Source organism: Suricata suricatta, chromosome 10 (genome assembly GCF_006229205.1).
Source record: "Suricata suricatta isolate VVHF042 chromosome 10, meerkat_22Aug2017_6uvM2_HiC, whole genome shotgun sequence".
NCBI classification, from domain to species: Eukaryota; Metazoa; Chordata; class Mammalia; order Carnivora; family Herpestidae; genus Suricata; species Suricata suricatta.
The window spans coordinates 104,944,599-104,972,260 of record NC_043709.1 but is presented as its reverse complement, the minus strand read 5'-3'; the positions used below and the strand labels follow the sequence as shown (position 1 = coordinate 104,972,260).

At 41.6% G+C, this 27,662-nt stretch overlaps 1 protein-coding gene and 1 long non-coding RNA gene across 3 annotated transcripts; one reads left to right on the top strand and one right to left on the bottom strand.

Moving 5' to 3' along the window:
• Positions 1-8: 8 nt before the first annotated feature.
• On the bottom strand, positions 9-18,809 carry TUBA8 (tubulin alpha 8). 2 transcript variants are annotated; one of them, XM_029955688.1, is made up of 5 exons: positions 18,705-18,809; positions 8,748-8,970; positions 6,902-7,050; positions 3,832-4,512; positions 9-320 (listed from the first exon to the last, which is right to left on the bottom strand). In XM_029955688.1, the coding sequence occupies exons 1-5, from the start codon at positions 18,705-18,707 to the stop codon at positions 27-29; spliced, it is 1,350 nt and encodes a 449-aa protein (XP_029811548.1). In that variant the 5' UTR covers positions 18,708-18,809; the 3' UTR covers positions 9-26. The 2 variants fall into 2 exon arrangements, with proteins under 2 accessions (XP_029811548.1, XP_029811549.1); XM_029955689.1 differs by having other exon boundaries at positions 8,748-8,812; positions 18,705-18,805.
• A 150-nt stretch (positions 18,810-18,959) lies between these two features.
• LOC115305618 lies at positions 18,960-20,035 on the top strand. The gene is made up of 2 exons (XR_003914889.1): positions 18,960-19,345; positions 19,807-20,035. It is a non-coding gene; the product is annotated as an uncharacterized LOC115305618 (long non-coding RNA).
• Positions 20,036-27,662: the final 7,627 nt, after the last annotated feature.

The window sequence follows — 27,662 nt, the reverse complement described above, 5'->3', positions numbered from 1 at the left end:
GACACAACCAAGGGGAATGTGTATATTTAAAACTCCTCCCCTTCGTTTTCTTCTTCAAATGAATCAGTCCCCACTTCTTCATAATCCTTCTCCAGAGCAGCCAGGTCCTCCCTGGCCTCAGAAAATTCTCCTTCTTCCATTCCCTCTCCAACATACCAATGCACAAAGGCCCGTTTGGCGTACATGAGGTCAAACTTGTGGTCCAGGCGGGCCCAGGCCTCCGCAATTGCTGTGGTGTTGCTCAGCATGCAAACAGCCCGCTGGACTTTGGCCAGGTCCCCTCCTGGCACCACGGTGGGTGGCTGATAGTTGATGCCCACCTGAGGAACAGAGAAAGAGGAGGACAACAAAATAAGATGTAGAGCAGCCAAAGGATAACTCAAATATGGGGTTATCTTGGTAACATGATGTGCTAGCAAGACATGGGTGTGGGGATGGGAGCAGGCCTAGATGTGAAAAGAGAGAATCAAAAGGTTGGAGAAACCAGAGCGTCAGTGTTGAAGAGAAATCAAAAGTGAATGGAATTGGGTACAGGCAAATTCAAGAATAAGGGTTGTGAAATCTAAAAACTGCAAAAGACTAGCTAGAATTTAAATAAAAACTTGGAAAAAAAATAAAGACTGTGAAAGAAGAGGAGAATAGGAATGGTACAGGTAGAAATGTAGTGGGGAGATTCAAGGAGACAAATGAGGGTAATGATGAGATCATTATTGAAGGGGGTGTACAATACATGCTTATCTTGAAAAGGGAAATAGATCCCCTTTTAGAGACAAATTAACTACTAGACTTTAAATTTATCCTTTTTGACACGGTCATCTAAAGTTTTCAACAAATTTACGGAGTTTCTCTGCCAAGCGTAAAGGCCTGTTTAAAAGGTCATGGAGGTGAGAAGCCTAGTATGAAGCAGGCTGTGTTTTAGCTTATGGGCAAGTAATAAATTGTATCATGTATCTTGAATGTATCATAGATAAGCTGCTATATAACAATTGCCACTTCAGATAGCTGTGAAATTAGGTGATTAACTAGTTGGTACTTAACCTTCTAATTTTTGTATAAGTCTAATTACATGAAATAGAAGTGGGGGTTTTGATTTTTTACTTTGCTTTTCTGTTTGGAGTGTCATTGTAACTACTGTATTGTAAATGACAGAAAATAATTGCATATGTTAAAAAAATATATTGTGTTACATTAAAGACCAAAAAAATAAATAAATAAATTCACTATATGAAAAAAAAAAAAAAAAGGTCATGGAGGTGAGAAGCCTGGGTGGCTCAGGTCCAACTCTTGATTTGGCTTGGGTCATGATCCCAGTTGTGGGACTGAGACCTGCAATGGGCTCCATGCTGAGCCTGCTTAAAATTCTCTCTCTCTCTCCCTCTGCCCCTCTCCCCCTTTTACACTTTCTCTCTATATATAAAATTAAAAAACAAATAAAAATCAAAAGATCATGGAGATATTCTAGAGCAATAAATTAAAAATCCAAAAGGTCTTGGGGATAGTGTTAGTATTAACTAGTCCCCATGTCTCAGAGGAATAGATTTGTTAGAATAAAAGCAAGGACTTCACTCGAAATTTCATAAAACCCTTGCCTGGACAAGCTACTTCCCAAGATCTGGTAGCATGGCAGGATCCTGCAAGCTAACCCTAGCCCAATCTGATGTTAGGGGTACTATCTGAGAAATCTCCCTTCCCCCCACACACATACACCAAACCAAAGCCAATCTCAGGAACTGTAGGAAACTGGAAGAAGTCTAAGGTAACAAACTGAAAATATCCATAGGACACTGAGAACCACAGTACTATCCAAAAAAATACCTCTCCTACCCAGATTATCATGCCTTAATTGTCAGCCTCTTAAATTCATAGCTTTAAAATGTGTGTGTCCTCTTGAGAGATGCTAGGTGTGAGTTGCAGCAGGCTATATAGCCAAGGTGGGTAGCCCATTAAATTAATTTAGAATCATCTACCATCCTTCCTGTTAAACAAAAGTAGCATCTTGGTGGTGGAGGTAATGCTAAGACAAAGCAAAGGACCAAAAATGAGAAGGGGAAGGGCAATGAATAGAAATTTTACTGCATCACATATTTTGCTAGATCTGACCCTGACTTTGTGCCTGACACCAACTCTCCTCTCTCAAACAGTAACTATCCCTTCAACTAATTCAAATAGGGACAAACACCCTAAGATGAAGTTCAACAAGCATGTGTTTTTCTGAAAAGCAGCTAAAGATGCTAGCACTACCTATCTTTCTGGACATAATCCCCAAACTGAAGGTTAAAATAAGAGAGAAAGAGGGCATCTCCTTTTTATTAACTTCCCCACCACCCTGACATCTAATTTTCCCTCTATTCACTTTCCTACTAGCTTGTTTTGTTGTTTGTTTCCATATTTTGGAAGATCTTGACTGTTGTCACATAATGACCAGATATAACTCATAAACATAGGTGTAGTTTTGGGGCACATGGGTGGCTCAGTTGATTAAGCATCTGACTCTTGGTTTTGGCTCAGGTCATGATCCAAGATCAAGCTGCACTGACAGTATGGAGGCTGCTTGGTATTCTCTTTCCTTCTCTCTCTGCCTCTTCCTGACTCATGTGTGAATGCACACTCTCTCTCAAAATAAATATTTTTTTAAATGTAAGCAACATTATTTTTAAAAAGTAGATGTAGTCTAAGAAAAAGATTGTGTATGTAGCTAGGAGTATAGCAGTGAGGAAGAATGCTACCAAACGAGATTAGCTAGGTCAAAGCCTCATATGCAAATAGGTAAGTCTCTTGAGACTAGCATATGATGACTTGCTTTTGGTTAAGTCCCACCAGGAAAAAACAGAATGCTCATCTCTTATCTCTGCCAACTGGTACAACAACCCCTGGTGCTGAGTAAACCCTTGAATCATTAAAGGCATGACTGGGGGTTGCTAATTAATATTAATGTAAATAATGATAATTATTTTGATATGGGAACCTGATTAAAGACCATGGGAACACGAGACAATGTGGTCAAGCAGTTCACATGCACAGAACCAGCTGCATGCCTTGCCTTGCCTGTGAGACTCAAAGAAGTGTCTTCTAGCATTCAACATTCACTAGTTCTGAGATCCATGGGTCTTCCCTGGCTGTTGTATGCCCCCACTAACCCTCAGAGTCCGGCATTTTCCAGACTACGGATACCTGATCCACAACAGGCTCCTCAGCTTCTGCTTACTTCTAGTTAATGGGAAATGTCGGGGCTTCACAAAATAAGTGATTCACAATCTTTTAATAACCATAAAATATCTTATCCTCACTGAGATAAGACTTACAGGGTGAATACTTAATTTTTCAAGGTAAGTTGGGAGAGAAACACATCTTTTGTTAAAGGGAGGGATTATACCTCTCTGATAATTTAAATAATTTGGTTAATTCCATTTTCTGATCTACTGTCAAATTACAGCTACCTCCACCCATTCATCTTGTTCACCCCACGTGCCCACATGATTTCCTTCTAGCCTGTACACTTCTCTCTATTAAAGAACTCTTTTTTTTTTCTGACCTTTGAGATGCTTGCAGATGTTAGGGTAGAAACAGTAGGAACCTTCTCCCTACTGCAGTAGTACCTCTCTGAGTATTGCAACTGTCCTCCTCTCTCTTTTAATAATCCTTTCAAATAAAGTCTCTCCTTCCCTAAAATGTATGAATGAATAAGCCCCTTTCCCCATAGCATCCCATGAAGGGTAAGATCCCATGGAATTGTATGCCTAAGACCCTGATATTTATACATCTTCCTTCCCCATCTCTGATAACCTCCTTCTTCTCTAATTGTCTGACTCCTCCCTAAATCATCACTCTCACCTTGAAGCCTGTGGGACACCAGTCTACAAACTGGATAGTCCTCTTGGTCTTGATGGCAGCAATAGCGACATTCACATCCTTAGGCACGACGTCCCCCCGATAGAGCATGCAGCAGGCCATGTACTTGCCATGTCTTGGGTCACACTTCACCATCTGGCTGTTGGGTTCAAAGCAGGAGCTTGTTATCTCAGCCACAGAGAGTTGTTCATGATAGGCTTTTTCGGCAGATATGATGGGTGCATAAGTGACCAGTGGGAAGTGGATACGGGGGTAGGGCACCAGATTGGTCTGGAACTCAGTGAGGTCCACATTGAGGGCCCCATCAAAGCGGAGAGAGGCAGTGATGGAGGAAACAATCTGACTGATGAGGCGGTTGAGGTTGGTATAGGTAGGGCGCTCAATGTCTAGGTTTCTGCGGCAGATGTCATAGATGGCTTCATTATCCACCATGAAAGCACAATCTGAATGTTCCAGTGTGGTATGAGTGGTCAGAATGGAGTTGTAGGGCTCCACCACTGCAGTGGAGACCTGAGGGGCTGGGTAGATAGCAAACTCTAGCTTGGATTTCTTGCCATAATCCAGGGAGAGGCGTTCCATCAGCAGAGAAGTGAAGCCAGAGCCAGTGCCCCCACCAAAACTGTGGAAGATCAGGAAGCCCTGCAAGCCAGAACAGGCATCTGTCTGGAGAAAGTAGAGAATGGGAAGAAACCAGAGGACAATTTTATGAGAATACCCTCATGTGAACAAAGGCAGGCAACCCTCTCTGTCTGCCCTATTCCATTCATCAATATTTTTATGTAGTTAAATCAAAACAGCCTTGAAGAAGTAAGATAAAAGGAGATGGATTGATCTTGGGAAGACTAGCTAAAATATATAGGGAGGCAAGCTGCATGTGTACATGCTACTAGGTATGTGAAAGTTTCTAGCCCAGTGGCTTGGTTGAACCAGGAATAAGAGTTTCAGAAAGACAGTGGTTATTAACTTTACCCTTTGAAAGCCCCAACTCCTTACCCATCTTCCTTGCTTTTGTCACTGGTTTTGTGGGAACTTTTGACTAATATTTCAGCCCAGCCTTGAAAGGTGGCTCTGGGTACCAATTTCAGAAATAAAAATGGAATCAGAGAACCTGAGTTCTAATATCAATTTTACCATTTCCCAGTTGTAAAATTTGAGCAAGTTATTGAACCCCTCCAGACTTCTGTTTCTTCCTGACTAAAGTAGAGTAATAAAAAATATTCACCTCACAAGGTTATTGTGATTATTAAATGAGATAGCATAATATGCTGAGCAAAAATTTGACATGTAGTAAGCACTCAATGTTAGCTCTTATCAGAACTAAGGGAATTTAAGACACTTTTCCAAAGAAGACATCCAGAGGACCAACAGACACATGAAAAGATGCTCAACATCACTCCTTATCAGGGAAATACAAATAGAAACCACACTGAGATACCACCTCACACTGGTCAGAGTGGCTAAAATTAACAAGTCAGGAGAAAACAGGTGCTGACAAGGATGTGGAGAAATGTGAACCCTCTTGCACTGACTGTTGGTGGTGAGAATGCAAACTGGTGTAGCCACTCTGGAAAACAGTGTGGAGGTTCCTCAAAAAATTAAAAATAAAACTACCCTACAACCCAGAAATAGCACTACTGGGAATTTATCCAAAGGATACAGGAGTGCTGATTCATAGGAGCACATGTACCCCAATGTTTATAGAAGCACTTTCAACAATAGCCAAATTATAGAAAAAGCCTAAATGTCCATCAACTGATAAGTGGATAAAGAAGAAGTGGTTTGTATATACAATGGAATACTATTTGGCAATGAGAAAGAATGACATCCTGCCATTTGCAGTGACATGGATGGAACTGGTGGGTATTATGCTAAGTGAAATAAGTCAGTCAGAGAAAGACAGGTAGCACATGTTCTCACTCATATGTGCTACTTGAGAAACTTAACAGAAGACCCTAGGGGAAGGGAAGGGGGAAAAATAGTTACAGAGAGGGAGGGAGGCAAACCATAAGGGACTCTTAAATACAGAGAACAAACTGAGGATTGATGGAAGGGTGGGGTAGAGGGGAAAATGGATGATGGCCATTGAGGAAGGCACTTTTTGGGATGAGCCTTGAGCATTGTGTGTAAGTGATGAATCACAGCAATCTACCCCCAAAAGGAAGAGCACACTGTATACACTGTATGTTAACCAGCTTGACGATAAATTATGTTAAAAAATAAAAAACAAAAGAAATAAATAAAACTAACTTTAATCATGGAAAAAAAGGACTAAAGGAATTCATACAGTCTTAGAATTTTTCCTTTGGGTATGATCTATGATACTGGTTCTGAACTTTTGGGGCCCATAGACAGCTTTGAGATAGACAACTCCTGTAAGCCCTCCACTAAAAAGAAAAAGTGAACATATACAGAAATTTGGTATCCTTAGCTCTTCAGAACCACTAATCAAGTTGAAACATTTCCATTGTAAAGATAAGGAAGTGAAAGCTCAAATAGGTAAAGTGACCCACCCCACAACACAGAGCAATCTAGTCAACCTGATTCAAATCCTAGTTGTGTGACCCAGGCTAAATTATTAAACCACCTGGCCCTCAATTCCTTCATCTGTAAAGTACAGGAAAGTGACTTCCTTTGTATCATTAAGGGAATTAAGTGAAGGAATGTGTTTAATTGACATTTGTAATGGCATTTGTAAGTGCTCAAACGTATCAACGATCTCTTCCTCTTCTCTTCCAAGCTAAATTCTTTATTAACCTATGCTTCCAACAAGCAAACAGCAAGCCTTTCTTATACTTAGAATTTTCCCCAGATACTATCACAAAGCATCAATAAGAATTAGTAAGGTATCAGCCTATGGGGTAGTCCACAGTGTCCAGGAAGAGGAATGGGCATCACTCCTGTAAAGGCTTCTTACAGAGCATAAGCAGAAATTCCCAAATCTTAGGAGTTCTGTCTTGTAGCCAGAGGTCATAGGTCTCCACTAATCCTGGTCAGGCCTAGGCCAATCCATATTAGCTTGACTTACCAGTTTTTCACCTTTGTTAATACTTACCAGCTTCCGTATGCGATCCAGCACCAGGTCAATGCTCTCCTTGCCAACTGTGTAGTGGCCCCGAGCATAATTGTTAGCTGCATCCTCCTTCCCTGTGATCAGCTGCTCTGGATGGAAGAGCTGGCGGTAGGTTCCTGCCCGAACTTCATCTACCAAGAGATGGAAATTATCAGTTCTTCCAACCTTGTTTCTAGAGGAGATGCATCCCTCCCCATTAAATAACATAAAATACTTCTCTGGGTCTCCATTTTCTCTGCCTATAAAACTCTACTGAAGTAAAACCAGACAACCCTATAATAAATCTGCAAAAGCTTAAAAGAATGCCAGGGTAACATAAGCACTATTAATAGAAACAGAAGTCTGTGACTCAAGCAGGCAAAGAGAAGCCAACTGCTTTGCTGGCTGGAACTTTTCAAAGCCTTAGATTCACAAAGTTCACAAAACACTAAAGTTGATTGCCCCCCCTTCCTTCCACTTTCTTCCTTCAAGTCTTCCCTTCTATGTTTTCTTTCATGCTGCAAAGGTACCCAAAACCTGAACCCAATTTCACTTGCATTAAAATGTCCTAGGGAAGGATGCTTGGGTGATTCAATCAGTTGAGCATCAAACTCTTAATTTCAACTCATGTTGGGTTCTGCACTAAGTGTGGAGCCTGCTTAAGACACTCTCTCTCTCTCTCTCTCTCTCTCTCTCTCTCTCTCCCTCTCAATCTCTCTCTCTCTCTCTCAAAATGTTCTAGGAATACAGAGAAAGATTCAGGGTGATCTGCTCTCCCAGCAATTGTCCCACCCACCCACCCCTAACAATATATTTCGGGCGTTAGATATATTTTAGAATGACATTGAAGCAGAGCTATGCTCCAGGTGCTAGAAGAGTAGGATTCCTAGAGAAGGTGGCTATTCAGCTCACCTCTAAGGGTCTACACAAAGTGGACATATGGCTGACCAAAATGTATCAAGCCCCAACTGCATGTCCTCTTTTATTCATAGTTCCTCTACTTCCACCTCCCAGGGAAATTACTCATTTGCACAGAAGCCTAGGAAGGTAATCTGCACATTTTGTATTTGTACAAAGTATCCAAGGGTTGTGTACCTGTAAGTCTGTTGCCCCTAGAAATTAGTGTTCAGGCATTACAGACATTTGCCCCGATATCTCTGTGAAACTTACCCATCCCTTGCTTGTTGAGCCAGCCTTGAAGTTGAGGAAATCTTGATGTTGAGCTGAGGAATGACTCAGGAGTCAGAACCAGGCGAAGTGATGGTGGAGGCAGAGGGGGATTTAGGGGAAGGGAGAAACACCAAGAATCCTGCTCTAACACATGTTAAAATTTTTGTTTCCTAAGATCCAGAAGAGGTTCATTCTAGAACTACAGCAACCTCTGGTTGTAAGAAAATATAGCTTCTGTCATTCTATTCTTTGTGCACAATACTGCAAAGTTACACCACGCCCATGAGAAAAGACTATAATTATGATAGAATCAGAAACCTATACTTGGGAAAATGGACTATTCGGAGACTTCTTATAATTTCTAAAATTATTTGTATTTTTTGCTCTTGGTTTATGATCTTGACAATTTGGATCTTTCTTAGCATGTTCAAGAGGTTTAAGTACATGGTATTTTGTTCTGCATAGGTTAGAGCTATAAGGGGGGATCAGGGACCTGTGATTGCTATTGTGAGACTCCAAAAGACTGGAGATTTCAAGGAGGTAACAGAAGTCATGTGTGGTGGGGAAGTTGAGCCACTCCCATTTTGCAATTAGAGATTCTGCTTCCTTAGTTACCATGAACCAAAGCCTCTGCAGCTTCATGTTGTTTTCTGTGGAAAGGATCCTAGCCCATACTCACCGACAACAGTAGGCTCCAGATCTACCATGACAGCCCGAGGCACATGTTTCCCATTGCCAGTCTCACTGAAAAAGGTGGTGAATGAGTCATCATCATTGATCTTGCTGGCCTGGACACCAAAGGTGCCATCCGCCTGAATGCCATGTTCCAGACAGAAGAGCTCCCAGCAGGCATTGCCAATCTGAACTCCTGCTTGACCCACGTGGACTGATATGCACTCCCGCTGTGAGGAGAGTGCAGAATCAAGGTCAGAGAGTCCCAGGCCTCGGTCATGCCCTTGTGCTATATCCTACACATATGAGGACTTGTCTCTCCCTGGCATTCAATTCACAGAATCTCCATCCCTCCAACCATGTCATCTAGAACCAGGTGGCATCTGAGGTGTCAAGTATCTGGGCACCACTGCATCTGGACTGAGATTTGGCTCTGAAGAAGAATTACAGTTTTATGATTTGCTCTAAAGGTTGTTTTCCAGGGTTTTCCTTTGTGCCAAGAAAAGAAAAAAAGTCAGCTGCGCTGATAAAACAAGAGGCTAATTCCAAACCACAAAATTCCTATATTGATGAGGGAAGTCAAAGGATGAACCAATGATAACAGCAGAAACTGTCCATAAATTCACTACCATAAACAGTGGCAGAATTCATATTCATGCCTAGACCCTAATCTTTCTAGGCAAAATCCTTTATCTTCTTTCCCTCTCCTTCCCTCTCTTTCTTACACATACACACACACACACACACACACACACACACACACACAGAGTCTCAGAATATCTAAAGCAGATAACACTCATGGAAGGAATATACTTTGTAAGTAGGTATCATGTCTTTAGAGTTCTGGTTATAAATGTAAGATGAAGAAAGGATTGTTACATCAGCAAGGAAGGATTGAGAGTATATAAATTAGGCTCTTCCTGAACTCTGAGAAGTTGAAAATTTTTTTTGTAGTCACCATATCCTGCTCCTTTTTCTATGTCAGGCCACATATTAAAGCTGACCTTTAGAAGGTGCTTACTTCTTGTTACTCTGGTGTGAAGCCACCATTACTTGATTTGTTCTAGTACTAATAGTTGAGGATGAGGATGTGTGTGTGTGTGTGTGTGTGTGTGTGTGTGTGTGTGTGTGAGAGAGAGAGAGAGAGAGAGAGAGAGAACAGAGAGAGAGAGAGAATATGTATGTGTGTTTGTGTAAAGAAATTGACTATGGAGTTTTACTAGAAGATATGGCCTCATCACCTCCATATAGCCCACCTGGGAGGAAGCAGTGGCCAGCAAAAAGTGGCTATGTGCCCATGATGCTCACCAGAGCCCAGCAGGGAAGCATGTGCTTGGTCTATGGGTTTCTATTCTTATCCATGACCCAACCTGGCATTTTCTAGCACCAAGTAATCCAAAACAGGAGCAGAGCCTCCAGAGAGTGTGGGTGGGCACTGAAACACATGGAGTCAAAGGGAACTTGGGGGTTCTCTGGGCAGAGGAGCAGGGCAGCCGCCCTAAGTAACACCTCAAAAATTCAGAGGTGTCAGGACCCATTACTCCCTAATTCAATTTTAGAACTGTGTCCCTACCCTACACTTGTCTCTATGCCCTTGTCTTAGGGAGCACAGAGCATAGATGTTCACAGCAGCCAAACTGGAACATAGCCCTATCTGGAAATACAACCCAGCTATATTTCCATGAGTCTGGTGGCCCGAGGGAAGCTTCATCCTCAAAGTTGTCCACACCCCAGGGTTTGAATTTTGTCTTCACAATTTACCTGCTGTGCTATGTGAACTGGCTGAGTTACTTAATTTTCCCTCATCTGAACATAATAAGTTAGCCATGATTATTGTTGTTTTTTGCCTTTACCATTATCACTTTCATTATGATACTACCTTGTAGCTTTATTCTCCACCCAGAAGAGGCACAGGTAGAAAGTTAGAGGCCTTAGATCCCCATTCCACTCATCTTTATTGTGAAGTCTATTTTTTGCCTTCACCTTAGGTCTTAATTCCAACCTAAAAAAAGTACACTATACCCAGGAACTACCCCCACAACCAGTGTATTATCAATCAGTCCACATCTTTCACATCCACAAAGACATGGCTTCCGAAGGAGGTGTCTAAAGTTGAGGGGACATTGGAGAAGCCTAAAAGAAGTCTGATCATCCTTCTATGTGACAGCATTCTCTGTGGCTCTGAACCTCAGCCTTCTGAAACTTGCCCCCCCACCTCCGGCAGCACTATACTCAAACTATCTTCCCGGCCTATCTGTAATGCTATCTGCTCTCTAGTCAGTCTTCCCTTCTGGAACACCTTGCTTTTCCAGCAACAATTCAGGGATATTTCAGAAATATCAAAGGTCATAGGAGGAAGAGTAAAGGCTCTTTGGGAGCATAAAATTACCAATATGGTGATACCAATGATGTCAGCCTCTTGTGATATCCCCTTTAATATTACACACACAATAAATATGCCAGTCTTCACAAAATCTCTCTCTCCTTAGGAAGAGCTAATTTTACTGTAAAGCTTATTTATAAGAGTAATTAGAAATATAAAATAGACTCCAAAATAACTGATAGACTTCTAAAACCCAAAAGTGGCTATACCAATCAAGAAAACAGGAAAATCCCCCAATGTCATTCTCTACTAGCAGGAACCAGAACTCCTGGGAGAAAGGAAGAATTCTAAGTCTGGGGCAAGCAATGTACAAGATCAACCCAGAACATTGAATGGTGCCTGAAAGCACAGAAGCTAAAACAGACTAGGGGGATGTCAAAAGATCTCAGAAGCCAACTTGAAGAGGCTCTCGCTGCCAAAGATGAGGCAATATGAGCATTATAAAGAAGAATAATGGTACTTGATTGAAATAGGGTGTATATGTAAAAATTCACAATTCTTTGGGATGACTGGGTGGCTTAGTTGGTTAAGTGTCTGGCTCTGGATTTTGGCTCAGGTTATGATCTCATGGTTCATGAGATTCAGCCCTGCATCAGGCTTTGCTGGCAATGCAGAGCCTGCTTGGGATTTTCTCTCCCTCTCTCTCTGCCGCTCACTTTCTCTCACACACAAAATAAATAGATAAACATTTTTTGAAAAGTCCACAACTCTTTAGTGTTAGTACAAAAAAAAAAACAGAAATAAAACTCATTTGTGCCCATTCAAAAGGCACAAATGAGTTTTATGAGGGAGAACTAAAGAATCTCAGCTAATTGATATAAAAGGAATATTATATTAAGAACTGTTGCCACATTACGGTTCCTAATTATATAATTGATTTGGACAAGGATGTCAACACCATTAAGTGAAAGGTTGATTGGAAAAGAAATGGATATTCACATAGCTCCAAAGAATCACTGTTACTTACAAGTTACAGGGAGGAAAGTAACTACAACAGTTACCAGCCTAACACTGGGATCAATCTTAACCTACCAATGGTGAGAAAACCAGACATTATAGACCTCCTGATGTGATGCAACATGACATACACAATACCACCCATGAGGGATTCTTGTAAAAAACTACTCAGCCTTAACCTATTAAACACTTTAGATTTAGTTTCCACATTTTAGAAAACACAAAGATCAGAGTGATAAGTTAAGTGACATCAGAAGAAAACAATAAAATAAATCTAGAAGGTGAAACATTCTACAGGACAACTGATCCAATCTTTACAGTTCATGAAAAGTAAGGATGATAAGAGAGATCATATCTTTGTTCCACATCAAAAGAAACTTAAGAAACACAACATTCACATGTAGTATGTGCATTTTGCCTGAATTCTGTTTTGAATAAATCAAAATTATTTGGGGGACAAATACAGAAATTGATTAATTTTGTTAAGGATGATAACAAAAGTGAAGTTAAATATGACAATGTACTTATTTTTAGAGTCATTTCTAAAGCATCTGAAATGTCATGAAGTCTGTATTTTACTTTAACATACTTCAGTAAATACATCAGGTAAAGTAAATATGACAAAAATAATAATTATTAAATCTAGCTGATAGATGCATAGCTCCATTATAATGCTGTTCAAGAGGTTTGAAAGTTTTCATACTAAAAAGAAAATAAAGAAAGGAACTGAGGAAGAATGAGAGAAAGGGCTCCACTCACCATAATTACCTCATCCCGAAGGTCTCAGGCTCTTCCTGTCCCAGTTCACTTAGTCACTTATTCAACTAACATTTACTAAGAACCTAATTTGTCAGAACACTGAGCTAGCCTTCTCAAGCCACGCTACTTGATCACCATCCCCATCTTCCTGCCCGGAAGTTCTACATAGATAAACACAGAGCAGACCCAGGCCTTAGGAGGCCACCCATCATGCCCAAGAAAGGTCATCCATCTGGCATAACCAGGGATTTTATGCCAACTCCAAATGTTTAGGATACTAGAATTAGACTGGCCTTGTGGATCACCAAATAGGATTCCCTCCCCATTTCACAGAATAAAAATCAGAGGCTCAGGAAGGTAAAGGGACAGATTCAAGATTTCACAGTTTTTTAGCAAAAGCCCAGACTGGAATCCAGGTCTTCTGACCTCAGCTGAGTTGTTTCCTTTACACCACACAACCTCCTGCCTCACTTACACTGTGAACTTCCAGGGCCATGTGGGGTGCCCACATCTGCATCAATGTAAGTGCATAGCAAGGCCAAGCTTGTATCACAGAACTCCAAACACCAAAAAGCTCCAGTGAGAGAGAAACTGAGATTGGTTTATGGTGCTAGCCTCTTTGAAAATGGGTCATCCTTCTGTGATAGAACCAGTAAGCTGTTTCTCAGGGCTGATATGTGCAAGGGGAGGGAGTAGGTTGAGGTGCAGAGTAAGCTGACCCAGCAGAGGATATTTAAGTCATATGCTTGCTCCAAACTCAGATTTCAAATTGCCTGCTCTAGCCAATCAGAACTCATGCTTTCTCTCACACACTATTTCTCTCTCTCAGTTCTATTTTGAATCTGGGCTTATAGAGCTCAGACCACCTCTGAGCTCCAAGTATGTTGTCAGGGAAAGGGGGTACCCTGTGTACTACTGGACCTTTCTGCCCAGCAATCCAGGGGGTGCAGATGAGGGAGACAGAGACACCTAATAGATGAGTTCCTTTCCTCAAGAAAAGTATGACACACCTTTATACAGACCTACCTCTGGGATAACTACAAAAGTTATCCACTCTGTCCATTCCTACAACAAATATTTATTGTGCTGTTATGTACAAAAAGGCATCAAAAAGTACTTAGCTATGTCCTACTCCTCCTATTAATTAAATGTCACTTCTTATAGGAAATCTGGAAAACCACGAAGCAGCATAGGGCCCCTGCTATGTGCTCCTGCAACTCTCTTCTTCCCTATCCTTGCATTTATCATACCACATTATAATTGCTTATTCAGTTCTCTGACTTTCCTAGTAGAGAGAGTAAGTTCTGTGAGGGCAAGGAACCCTTGTTTACTCACTGCATCCTCAGCATCAAGAACAGTGCTTGAATGTACTGGGTTCTCAATAAATATATGGATGATTAGAATGAAAACTCTGAGGGGGTCTTATAACCTATTTAACAAGAGAGTAGCCAATGCCTACGAGACAATGGAAGTTCTGGCTTGGTTTCCTGGAAGAGGAATATTTGTAGAGACCTTGATGAATTTAGACATGCCAACGTGATCATTTTAGTTGGGCTTAGGAGCATTGTGAACAAGAGGCAGGAAATTTTAGGGCAGATCCCACCAACTGCTCAGTTCACCAGAACTGTCGGTCCACGAAAGGCAGAGCAGATGAGAAATCTGTGTCACCTACTTTCATCTTCCTTGGGGAGGGGAGTCAATGTTTTGCAAACATCATAAAAGAAATTCTAGAACTTTACAGCCTTTTTATAATTCCACTACAAGAAACCTTTTCTTACATCAATCTTACATTATTTTAATTTCAATATTAGTCATTCCCTTTTGTTTTGCTGCCAGAGGACTAAGATCAGCTAACTAGGATCCTCTGTAGAAAGAGGTTTTGTAGCTTCAAAAGTTATTTTGGAGTATCATAAAATAGTAAAACTGGCATGTTATCTAGGAAAGGAACTGACACCAACCAGCAGTATATGCCACATGAAAACCTGAGACAGTCCACATCCCCTGACCACCAATGTGGTCAAATGCCACACAGTTGCTTTCAGGAAGCATATTATTACACCAGATTATATTTAGTTGTCAGGCTGGGCTAATAAGTTACCTATTTTTTAGGACCTGGTTCAGAGATGACGAATAAAAAGTAGATCCACAGTGTTACGGAGGAATAATTAAACTAAGAAGAAATGTTATTTATAAAAGATTGTTGAATTATCTCTGCTCAAAGCCGTTCAATGAGAGCACATTTGGAATCAATAGATAGCAAGCCAGAAACAGTAAAAGACTTGGCCTAAATTAACATCAGTAAGTGAAAGTGGCTCAAGAGAGGCGGCTCAGACTATAGGTACTGCAGATCGAGCAGCAATAGGGATGACGAAGACTAACTTTAAGAATAGCAGGCATGGGGCGCCTGGGTGGCTCAGTCGGTTAAGCCTCCGACTTCGGCTCAGGTCAGATCTCACATTCGTGGGTTTGAGTCCTGCCGGGCTCTGTGCTGACAGCTAGCTCAGAGCCTGGAGCCTGCTTCCGGTTCTGTGTCTCCTTCTCTCTCTGACCCTCCCCATCTCATGCTCTGTCTCTCTCTGTATCAAAAATAAATAAAACATTAAAGAAAAAAAAAAAGAATAGCAGGCGTGTTTGGTAAGTAGACTTCCAGCTTTAGAGACTCATTGATGTCAGAAGGCCCTTAAGCTTTAGCTGACATTGGGGCAAGTGTGAGAGACAGTTAAGGAGTTTTAATCTGATGCACACTGCCCACTCCATTTCCCCACAAACAGAGGAAAGGCCACAGATAACACAACTGGTCCCTTGGTGGCCAAAGGGAAAAGGAGCAGTTGGTCCGCTTCTGCCCCCATGAGTCCCACCCACCCACGATCACTGGCTCTGAATTCCCCAGCTATTTCCCCTTCAGAACTTATTTTTAACTTTTCATTTTCCTCTCAGGGTCCCTCAGGAGCCCTCTCGAAAGAACACCCAGCAACAGCATTAGCCATTTAGCTCAGGGCCTGACCTGAGCCTGGAAGCTTCCTATGTAAAATCTTCCTCATTTAACCAGCACCCTTACCCAAGCCACTGCCAAAGGAAGTCCTGCTCATCTGGCTCCTCTGCTGTTCAGAGGCATGTCCCCCATTACCTCTGGGGAAACCTGCACTCTGTGATGGGAAGGGCAGTGCAGCAGAAACTCCAGCAGTGCTCCAAGGTCAGAATAGAAGTATGGGCCCTGCAGAGCTCAGCCATGCTTGCCTACAAGCAGGCAGTTTACAGAGGACTGCAGACACAGAAGCAGTGTCCACTTCACCCTAAAACATTCTCCCCTCCCCTCTAACTGTCCATATTTGCCAGGAGACAGGCTCTTTGTTTCCTGGATGCCTATTCCCATCCAAACTGGTGCTCCCCAGTTCAGAAGGAATTCAGCAAAAGGGGCTGTGCTGCAGATGTTCTCACCTCCCAAATAAACCACATGCACTTTCTCTGTGCCCTGGTATCATCAACATGGTCTTGTCTCGGGGCACCTGACCAGGAGTTTCCATAACCCTTTTCCCAAAAGATGTCACAGCCTCAGTTCCCAGGAGAACTGCTCACTGGGGGGACACTGGGAGCAGATGGGAATGCTCATAGGACTAGTTACACATTTCTTACTCAGAATCTACAGAAATGGTGTATCTAATGCTTCTTAACTCAGAGGCAATCTTCCCCTCAACACCCGCAAGGGAAGGGGAGCCTGGGGATGGGTGCCTGAAGCTTAACCTGTTGGAGGAAGTGAAGTCCTTTCTGTAAGGGTGGGATTCTTTGGGTTCTAGGTTTATTAGATATGTTGTTCTAGCCTTTCAAGAATGAGTCAAGAGATTTTTAAAAAGAGGTTCTATGCGTGGGAAATGGTCAATAAATATTTTCTCATTTAAGACAATGCCACCACGTGATTAAATGTTTTAAACAGAACCTGCTATATAAAAGTCAGTTACAAAATAAATAAAAGATCCTCTCTTCAAAATATTCAACTATATGTTTTCAGTTAAACAGCCACTTTTAAAATACGGTTTTACTGCTTAGAATTTTTATTTTCTGGATATTTTTAGAAACTTGAATTTCTATTGAATATACATCAAAGTTTGTTCACAGGGCCACATTATGATCCTTGACTCCCCTATAAGCCTCTTTTAGGCTCCACACTGAAAGTCACTGTGGGGTTCAGGTCAAAATTAAAACATGCAAGAGAAAGCAGTTTGAAAATCATAAAGCACTACCTACTAGATATTATAAATATTACATATCAAATCTGGGGTATGTTGCCTAGGATTTGCTTCAAAATAATGGGAAGGGAGGAAAAGGGGAATACATATAAAGCAAGATTTGTCATAAGCAGATAATTGTTGAAATTGGATGAGGCATATACAGGAGTTCATTATTCCATTCTCTCTCCTTTTTACATGTTTGAAATTCTCCACAATAAAAAGTTTAAAATAGTAAAGCTAGGGGTAGTCTTGGGAATTTGAATCATAACCCTTCTTCATGTTGTAGATAGGAAAACCAGCCCAGAGAGGTTAAATGACCTTCTAGAAGTCATATAGCTAGCTGCAGAGCCAGGAGTCAAAATTCTCCTCTGGGCTTCTTCTTTGGCCTCATAGCAGTGGCCTAGGCAGGCGTGGGTTCCTTTGGCCACTATGGCCAATATCCCCCAGTTCTTCAAGCTGCCAGGTGTGTCTGGGAGCATGCTGGTGAAAGGGTACTGCTGGGCAGACCTCTAGCTGGAAACAGCAGAGCTGGAGCCAGAGCCAGAAGGCCCTGGGCACGTTCCAAAATGAGCAGAGAAAGGGGGAGGAGGGGAGTTTTCTCGGTCACTGACACCTAGAGCAAGAGTGCCCAGAGAACCTGACCTTGGCTTATGAGACTTGCTTATTCTGTCCCCCTCCCCCACACAACCTTGCCAACCCGCCTCCCCGCTGCCAAAATGTCAGCGCTCTGAAAAGGAGATTCTGAATTTCTGGGAAGTGGATCTGGGATGAATTTACCCACCCCTGGGACGCGAGGGGTGGAGCGAGGGGGTGGGGATGGGTGGAGGGACGGGGTGATGGGAGGGATTCTAGAGGGTTTGGAAAGACCCTCTCCAACAAGTAAGATCTGCGTATGCAAAAGGAGGTAGAGGTGGGGGAGGGAGAGAGGAACCGCTGCTGAGCCCCTAACCATGGTAGTAAACAAAAAGAGAAGTCTGAGGTCCCCTTGCCTTCCCGAGGGAGACTTCTGTGTGCCAAAGTCCTTCTGACTTTGACCTCTGGAAAAACTGGGGAGTTGGCGTGGGTGCCAGGTGTCTGGGAAGCTGATCCGGCTCAAGCTTAAGTGCTCCAAACCCAAGCAAATGTCCAGAGACGAGTAAGGAAAACGAACTCAAGCCTGGGGAGACTGAGACGTCCGAAGTCTTCTGTCACATTCTGGGGCTCTGTCACATTTGATTGGGTTGGGGACCTGACTGCACCCACTCCCCTAACCGCCTGTGCCCAGCCCACTCATCCGGAATCCTCAACTGTCTCTACCTAGCCCACTCTAGTCCCTGAGCTGTCTGTTTGGGGATCCCTCAGAATCTCACCTCTTCTGCGCCGGCTTCCCACGTCCTCCCTCTCCTCACCTGTGAGCAAATGTCCCTTACGTCCCCCTTTGAGGGGCGACTTGTCCCAGGTCTCTATATCTAGGGCACCGACACTGGCTGCCCTCCGCCCGAGGGTATGGACCCTCGCGACCCTGAGCGGGCACCCCAGGAGACTTCAAGCTTTGCAGATCCAAAGCGATGGATCCGTTAGCCTCCGCGTAGCTATGGCTCTCGGCTGGGTACCAGCCCTGTGCCCCAGATCCCCGGCCCCAGGCCCTGGAAAAGCTCACCATCGCGGCTGTTCTCCTCGCCCGCTCGCCTCCCAGTTGGGCCTGCCCACCCCAACTGCTCCAGATACCCGCCTCCGCTGCTGTGACACACCGGGTGGGAGGGGGCCGGGGACAGACATGCTGGGCCAGCTGCTGCCCTGCAGCATCACAGTGCCCAAGGAGGGGAGGGGCCGGGGTAGGTCACAATTGCTCCTCCCCGTCCACCCACCGCTCAAATCACCCGGCACGCGGGGTGGCCCCGCCCCGCCTCTGGGTCCAGCCTCTGCAGGGTGGAGCGCAGCGTTCTGGCAATAGTGAGGTTGGGTTCCTAGAGGCTCCAGGCGGGAAGCAGTCCTATTACCAAAGCGCACTCCTACACTCTGTGAAATTAGCCAATATAATTCCAGCTACTTAGGAAAGAAATGTAAACGTGCTGCTCGACAAAATGTTCATCATTCTCCAAACTTTCATTCTCTTCCTGCTGCCAAACATCAGCTGCCAGGACTGATCCAGGCAGGAAAGACACCTGGTTGGGATTTAATTGACTGCAGTTACCCTCAACCCAGGAGAGTGCAGGGCTCATTGGAAGGAGGAAGAGCTCCAAGCTCAGCTCTGCTTCTTATGGTGCCTGTGCTTGAGCAAGTTGTTGAGCCTCTGCTCTGGTAAGATGTTTCTAGCTCCACCAAAGCCTACGTGGTCGTTGAAGAATTAAATGAGATAACATACACAAAGCCATAAAGCTCCTGGTACACTGCAGGTGCTCAATACTAAAGCTGTTTCTGTTTCTACTGCTCTGTCTACATCACTCCCATACCATTATTTTCAAATCTCTTTCTTAATCCATTTCTCATTACTCCTTGTTCCTACTTTTAGACCCAGAATGTACAAAATGATATCAGGGTTCTGGCTGCCTCTTTGCCATTGTGGCCTTTTGGTGGCCACAATGACTTTGAAGTGTAGTAGATTTCTCCTCCTCTTTAGATGGAGAGGGCTGGGGGCAACTGAGTCTGGCCTTGGTAGAAGCCCCTCTCTTTATACTTCAGATTTTGGCCACACTGTTAAACCTCTATCCACTTTCCCCAGCAGAGCTATGAAACCCATTCTCCCATCCCACTTTTCTCAGGCACCTGACCACCAACCATCAAATCACTCCAAGCAAATTCAAGACTTTTCTGGAAGAAATGAACTGCTTTGACCAGAGTACTAAATTTTACACACAGACACATACAGTACTTATTAAATTATGAGTTGAACTATTGTCTGTCTTTAATATAAGATCTAAAAACTGAGAATCATGATTAGGCTAACTCCCAAGCACATGGTAAATGCTCAATAAAGGATAATGACTATTACTAACTGTGTATTTCTTTCTCTCCCAAATTCCCATAGCATATTCCATTACTTCTTCCATTACATTTATCCCTTTCTACTTTGGATTCTAGATATGTGTGAATGTGCATGTGTTTAAGCATTCCTACAAATGGGAACACCTTACAGGCAGGGGGTGTGTTGTCCTCCCCATCAAACGTAGCTAGTCGAGTGTATCAAAAATGCTCAATAAACATTGCTTAATAAATTGATTTTCAAGTTCCCTTTGTGAACCCTGAAATATGTTATGAATAGGTTCTTAATGTCTCAATATAAAAATGATAATGACAATACTAGTGATTACGATATCAATTTATTGCTTTTCATTATGATGCCCTTTGAACTCCATCATCTTTCCCTTTATTGGGTTTCGGCTGGAGGAAGCCATGACTACTCTATAAATGCTAGATTGTGCTCCCCAATTCCTATGTTGAAGCCCTAATCCCTGCTGTGGCTGTATTTGGAGATAGGGCCGTTAGGGAGGTAATTAAGGCTAAATAAAGTCATTAAAAGTGGGGCCCTACAATAATAGAACTGGTATCCTCATAGGAAGAGGAAGAGAGGCCAGGAGTGCGCATGCACTGAGGAAGCCATGTGAGGACACAAAAAGGAGGCTGTATATAAGTCGAGAAAAGAGGTCTTCCAGAAACTGAACCTGCTGGACTCCAGAGCTGTGAGAAAGTCTATTTCTGTTGTTAAAGTTACCCAGTGTGTGATATTTTGTCACGGCAGCTGGAGCAAACTAAGACAGTGACCTTAGAGTCTTTGGAATTTTTTTTAAATTGCCTGCTTCCTTTTGGTTTTTAAGTCCTCTGTCTTAATTACTTGACTTGTGGCAACCCAGATCTCACTGATACTTTACCATCCCACTTCCATCCTATGCCTTAGCCCTGAGTAAGAGTTTGAAAAGAAGGAAGGACATATATTCTTAGTCCCTGTGACGATAATTATGTGTCAACTTTACTGGATCACGAGATTCCCTGATATTTGGTCAGGCATTTCTCTGGGTGTGCCTGTGAGGGTATTTCTGAAGTAAAGCACACTGCCCTTGATAATGTGGTAGCCTTCAGCCAATCAACTGAATAGAATAAAAAGGCTGAGTAAGAGAGAATGGCTACCTACCTGACTGCTGAGCTGTGACATCAGCCCCCTGCCCTTGGACTAAAACTATTCCATCAGCTCTCCTGGTTTCCAGCTTGCTGACTGCAGATCTTGGGACTTGTGAGCTCCCATAGTCAAATGAGCCAATTCCTTGAGTAAAACTTCTCTTTTCCTCTCTCTCTCTCTCTCTCTCTCTCTCTCTCCCTCTCTCTCTCTGTCTCAAAATGATAACAACAGTACTCGTGATTGTATTTATATTCACATTTATGAGAAAACAAGTTCTTACTCAGCATAATTTAGGCCTGATAAGGAAATTACTTCACATTCCAGTTATTACGTGTGAATGTATTTTGTCTTGCATGAATTTTGGGGCTGTGAAGTCACATTCTCAAATATAATGATTGTAATAGTCTAAAGAGTTGAGCCACATCCATTTGGTAGCAGGTAAGGTAATTTCTATCAATCATCCAAGAGAAGAATTAGTCTTCATGATATTTATATACTTATTATTTATAAAATTTTTATTTACGCTTATTATTTATGTAATATTTGTTGACACTGAGCCAAACTCAATGCTAAGTGTTTATCTCTTTTGCTCCTCACCACAAACCTCTGAAATTAAAATTTTTATTATCCCATTTAACAGATGAAAAATCTGAGAATTAGAAATGTTAACTCAATCCTTTTTTAAAAAAATTTTTTTAACGTTTATTTATTTTTGAGAGAGAGAGAGAGAGAGAGCATGAGAGGGGGAGGGTCAGAGAGGGAGGGAGACACAGAATCAGAAACAGGCTTGAACTCACGAACTCTGAGATCATGACCAGAGCTGAAGTCTGCCGCTTAACTGACTGAGCCACCCAGGCACCCCTTAACTCAATCCTGATCGCAACCGTTAAGAGGGTAGAACCGGAGTTTGCACTCAGGGAATTTGGCACCAGAAACTAAACTCAAATGTTTAATTACTGCTATAAACTGGAACATGAAGGGCAGAACATGTAAAGAGGGCTTCCCCTCATTCTCTTAGCTTAGATTTTGAGAGTCCACATATCTAGGTTGGTACTCCCAGGAGTGTGTATTAAAGATTGAATTTCCCATGGGTGAGAGACTAGGAACCTGGAGAAAGAGCTGGAAAAAGATCTGTTAATTTCCAGGCATCTACATTGCTGTGAGCCTCTGAATACCAGAGAACAGACTAGAGTTTATAATCAGACTATCTAGATTTAGGTATTCATCGCATTTATTTAACTTTGATTATCTCCTAGCCTTAAGTACTCTCACATATACATAATAATATTCCAAGCTTGTTTCTCATATGCTGCCAGGCACTAAGAGAAGAGAAAGGTGGGCATCTTTGGCCATAGTAATCACAAATGAAATGGTTCACCTTTGAAGTCTGCATGGTTGTGGTCATAATTATCAACAGACCATCAAGAAGAAGGTGAGACAGGACAAATTTGGAGTCACACAATCCAGTTTACCCTTCTCCCAGGCAAGACTCCTTTCAAAACCAATCTTAGGGAATCTGGGTTGTTTTGTTTTAAGCTGGGGAAAGCAATATTTTCCTACTGATCCTGATTCTTCCCCTGCTCACACTCCTCCCAACAGGCCAATGCCAAAAATGGCACCTTTCAGGGCATCATCTCCATAAATTTAGCTTTAATCCCTCTTAAACTCACCTCTCCTGGGAGTGGGCAGCCCTTTAGACTAACATCAGTCAGCTACATAGAATTCAGCAGAAAGATGAGGCAGTGATCTTGTAAGGCAATTAGGCCAAAGACAGACTAGCAAAGTTCAAAGAACACTGAGGTTGGGGAACTAAGAAAAAACTCATCTCCCTGACAAATTGGCTCAAGCTGATTAGAGGCCAATGCTGAAGCCCTTACCCTCATTGAATCTAGGTCTCTGTTACAGCTCAGGTAACCATCCTCTTCAGCTGCCAGCCGCTAAAAAAGCACCAACAGGTCTGTGTGGAGTAAAGTGGCACCATAAGAAAGATTAAGTAGTTGGGTCATTATCTTCTCTCTGAGGCCTTGGGATTCTGTATAAGTTAATTCTTTACTTGTTAGATATTTGCCTCCTGTTGGACACTGAAACAATTGGTTGAATTATCTTTTTTTAATTTAATGATTTTTATTTTCTTTTTTAAAATACAACTTACCGTCAAACTGGCAAACATAACACTGTGCTCTTGGTTTTGGTGGTAGATTCCATTGCTTGCATACAACACCCAGTTCTCATCACAGCAAGTGCCCTCCTCAATGCCCATCACTCATTTTTCCCTCTCTCCCAGCCCCCCATCAATCCTCAGTCTGTTCTCTGTATTTAAAAGTCTCTTAAGGTTTGCCTCCCTCCCTCTCTGTAACTATTTTTTCCCTTAGTGTAATACCCTCCAGTTCCATCCATGTTACTGCAAATGGCGGGATTTCATTCTTTCTCATTGCCAAATAGTATTCCATTGTATATATAAACCACTTCTTCTTTATCCACTCATCAGTTGATGGACATTTAGGCTCTTTCCATAATTTGGTTATTGTTCAAAGCACTGCTATAAACATTGGGGCACATGTGTCCCTGTGAATCAGCACTCCTGAATCCTTTGGATGAATTCCCAGTAGTGCTATTCCTGGGTCACAGGGTAGTTCTATTTTTAATTTTTTGAGGATCCTCCACACTGTTTTCCAGAGCAGCTACACCAGTTCACATTCCCACCAAAAGTGGAAGAGGGTTCCCATTTCTCCACATCCTCATCAGCATCTATTGTTTCCTGATTTGTTCATTTTAGCCATTCTGACCAGTGTGAGGTGGTATCACAGTGTGGTTTTGATTTGTATTTTCCTGATGATGAGTGACATTGAGCATTTTTCCATGTGTATATTGGCCATCTGGATGTTTTCTTTGGAAAAAACATCTATTCATGTCTTCTGTCCATTTCTTCACTGGATTGTTTTTGGGTGTTGAGTTTGGTAAGTTCTTTATAGATTTTGAAAACTAATCCTTTGTCCAATATGTCATTTGCAACTATCTTTTCCCATTCTGTCGGTTGGCTTTCAGTTTTGTTGATTGTTTCCTTTGCAGTGCAGAAGCTTTTTATCTTGATGAGGTCCCAATAGTTCATTTTTGCTTTTAATTCCATTGCCTATGGAGATGTGTTGCATAAGAAATTGCTGCAGCTGATGTCAAACAGGTTGTTGTCTGCTTTCTCATCTAGGGTTTTGATGGTTTCCTGTCTCACATTTAGGTCTTTCATCCATTTTGAGTTTATTTTTGTGTATGGTGTAAGAAAATGGTATAGTTTCATTTTTCTGCATGTTGCTCTCCAGTTCTCCCAGCACCATTTGCTGAAAAGACTGTCTTTTTTCCACTGGATACTCTGCTGCTTTGTCAAAGATTACTTGGCCATACATTTGTGGGTCCAATTCTGGGTTCTCTATTTTATTCCATTGGTCTTTGTGTCTGTTTTTGTGCTAATACTATACTTTCTTGATGATTACAGCTTGTAGTAGAGGCTAAAGTCTGGGATTGTGATTCCTCCTACTTTGGTTGTCCTCTTCAATATTATGTTGGCTATTCAGAGTCTTTTGTGGTTCCATACAAATTTTAGGATTGTTTGGTCTAGGTTTGAGAAGAATGCTAGTGCAACTTTGCTTGAGATTGCATTGAAAGTGTAGATTGCCTTGGGTAGTATTGACATTTTAACAATATTTATTCTTCCAATCCATGAGCATGGAATGTTTTTCTTGGTGTCTCCTTCAATTTCCTTCATAAGTTTTCTATAGTTTTTTTTTTAATTTTTTATGTTTTATTTATTTTTGAGAGAGAAAGAGAGAGACAGCATGAGCAGAGGAGGGTCAGAGAGAGAGGAGGCACAGAATCTGAAGACAGGCTCCAGGCTCATGAGCTAGCTATCAGCACAGAGCCTGACATGGGGCTGGAACACACAGACAGTGAGATCATGACCTGAGCTGAAGCCGGACGCTCAACCAACTGAGCCACCAAGGCGCCCAAAGTTTTCTATAGTTTTTAACATACAGATCTTTTACATCTTTGTTTAGGTTTATCCATAGATATTTTATGGTTCTAGGTGCAATTATAAATGGAATCAGTTTGTTGATTTCTTTCTGTTGCTTCACTATTGGTATATAGAAATGCAACCAATTTCTGTATATTGATTTTGTACTCTGCAACTTTGCTGAATTCATGTATCAGTTCTAGCAGCCTTTTGGTGGAGTCTTTTGAGTTTTCCATGTAGAGTATCATGTCTTCTGCAAAAAGTGAAAGTTTGACTTCTTTGCCAATTTTGATGCTTTTTATTTCATTTTGTTGTATGCTGATGCTAGGACTTTCAACAGTTAAACAACAGTGGTGAGAGTGGACATCCCTGTCATGTTCCTGATCTAAGGAGGAAAGCTCTAAGTTTTTCCCCATTGAAGATGATGTTAGCTGTGGGATTTTCATATATGGCTTTTATGATGTTTAGGTATGTTTCTTCTATCCGGACTTTCTTGGGTTGTTTTTTTTTTTAAGAAAGTATGCTATATTTTGTCAAATACTTTTTCTGCATCTATTGACAGGATCACATGGTTCATATCCTTTCTTTTATTAATGTGATATTTCACATTGATTGATTTATAAATATTGAACAGCCCTGCAGCCCATTCATGAATCCCACTTGATCATAATGGATAATTCTTTTTATATGTTATTGAATTTGATTTGCTAATATCTTGTTGAGAAATTTTGCATCCACATTCATCAAGGATATTGGCCTGTAATTCTCCTTTTCTGTGGGGGTCTCTGTCTGGTTCGGGAATCAAGGTAATGCTGGCTTTCCTTCCATTTCTATTTTTTGGAACAGCTTGAGAAAGACAGGTATTAACTCTGCTTTAAATGTGTGGTAGAATTCTCCTGGGAAGCTATCTGGCCCAGGACGCTTCTTTGTTGGGAGATTTTTGATAATTGATTCCATTTCTTCACTAGTTATGGGTCTGTTCAAATTTTCTGTTTCTTCCTGTTTGAATTTTAGTAGTGTGTGGTTGTTTAGGAATTTGTCCATGTCTTCCAGGTTGTCCAGTTTGTTGACATATCATTTTTTATAGTATTCTCTGATATTTGTTTATATTTCTGAGGGATTAGTTGTGATAAGTCCATTTTCATTTGTGATTTCATCTATTTGGGTCCTCTCTTTTTTCTTTTTGAGATGTCTGACTAGGGTTTATCAATTTTGTTCAGTTTTTCAAAAAGCCAGTTCTTAGTTTCATTGATCTGTTCTACTGTTTCTTTTGGAGGGGAGCTTCTATATTGTTTATTTCTGCTCTGATATTTATTATTTCTCTTCTTCTGCTGGCCTTGAGGTTTCTTTACTGTTCTACTACTAGTTCCTATAGGTGCACTGTTAGATTTTGTATTTGGGATTTTTCTTGTTTCTTGAGATAGGCCTAGATTGCAAAGTATTTTCCTGCCTTTGCTGCCTCTCAAAGTGTTTGGATGGTCATGTTTTCACTTTCATTTGTTTACATATATATTTTTATAAGAATAGCTATTTTATAATTATAAAATTATAAAATGTTTACATATTTTTTAAATTCCTTCTTTAATTGTCTGACTGACCATTCATTCTTTAGTAGGATGTTCTTTAACTTTCATGCATTTGAAGGTTTCCTAAACTTTTCCTGTGGTTGATTTCAAGTTTCATAGCATTGTGATCTGAAAATGTGCCTGGAATGATCTCAATTCTTTTATATTTATCAAGGGATGTTTTGTGACCCAGTATGTAATCTATCTTGGAGCATGTTCTATGTGCACTAGAGAAGAATGTGTATTCTGCTGCTTTAGGATGAAAATCTCTGAGTACATCAGTAAAGTCCATCTGGTCCAATGTATCATTCAGGGCCATTGTTTCTTGACTTTCTGCCTACATGATCTGTCCACTGCTGTGAGTGGAGTATTAAAGTTCCCTGCAATTAGCACATTCTTACCAATAAGATTGCTTATGTTTGTGATTAGTTGTTTTATTTATTTTGGTGCTATCATATTGGGTGCATAAGCATTTATAATTGTTAGCTCTTCTTGATGGATAGACCTTGTAATTATGATATAATGCCCTTCTTCATCTCTTATTTCAGCCTTTAGTTTAAAATCTAGCTTTGTCTGATAGAAGTATGGCTACTCCAGCTTTCTTTGACTTCCAGTAGCATGATAGATGGTTCTCCATCCCCTCACTTTCAATCTGACGGTGTTCTCAGGTCTAAAATGGGTCTCTTATAGACAGCAAATAGTTGGGTCTTTTTTTTATTATTCATTCTGATATCCTTTGTCTTTCAATTGGAGCATTTAGTCCACTTACATTCAGTGTTATTATTGAAAGATATGGATTTATTTTTTAAAATAGTTTATTGTCAAGTTGGTTTCCATACAACACCCAGTGCTCTTCCCCACAAGTGCCCTCCTCCAGCACCACCACCTCTTTCCCCCCTCCCCCTTCCCCTTCAACCCTCAGTTCATTTTCAGCAT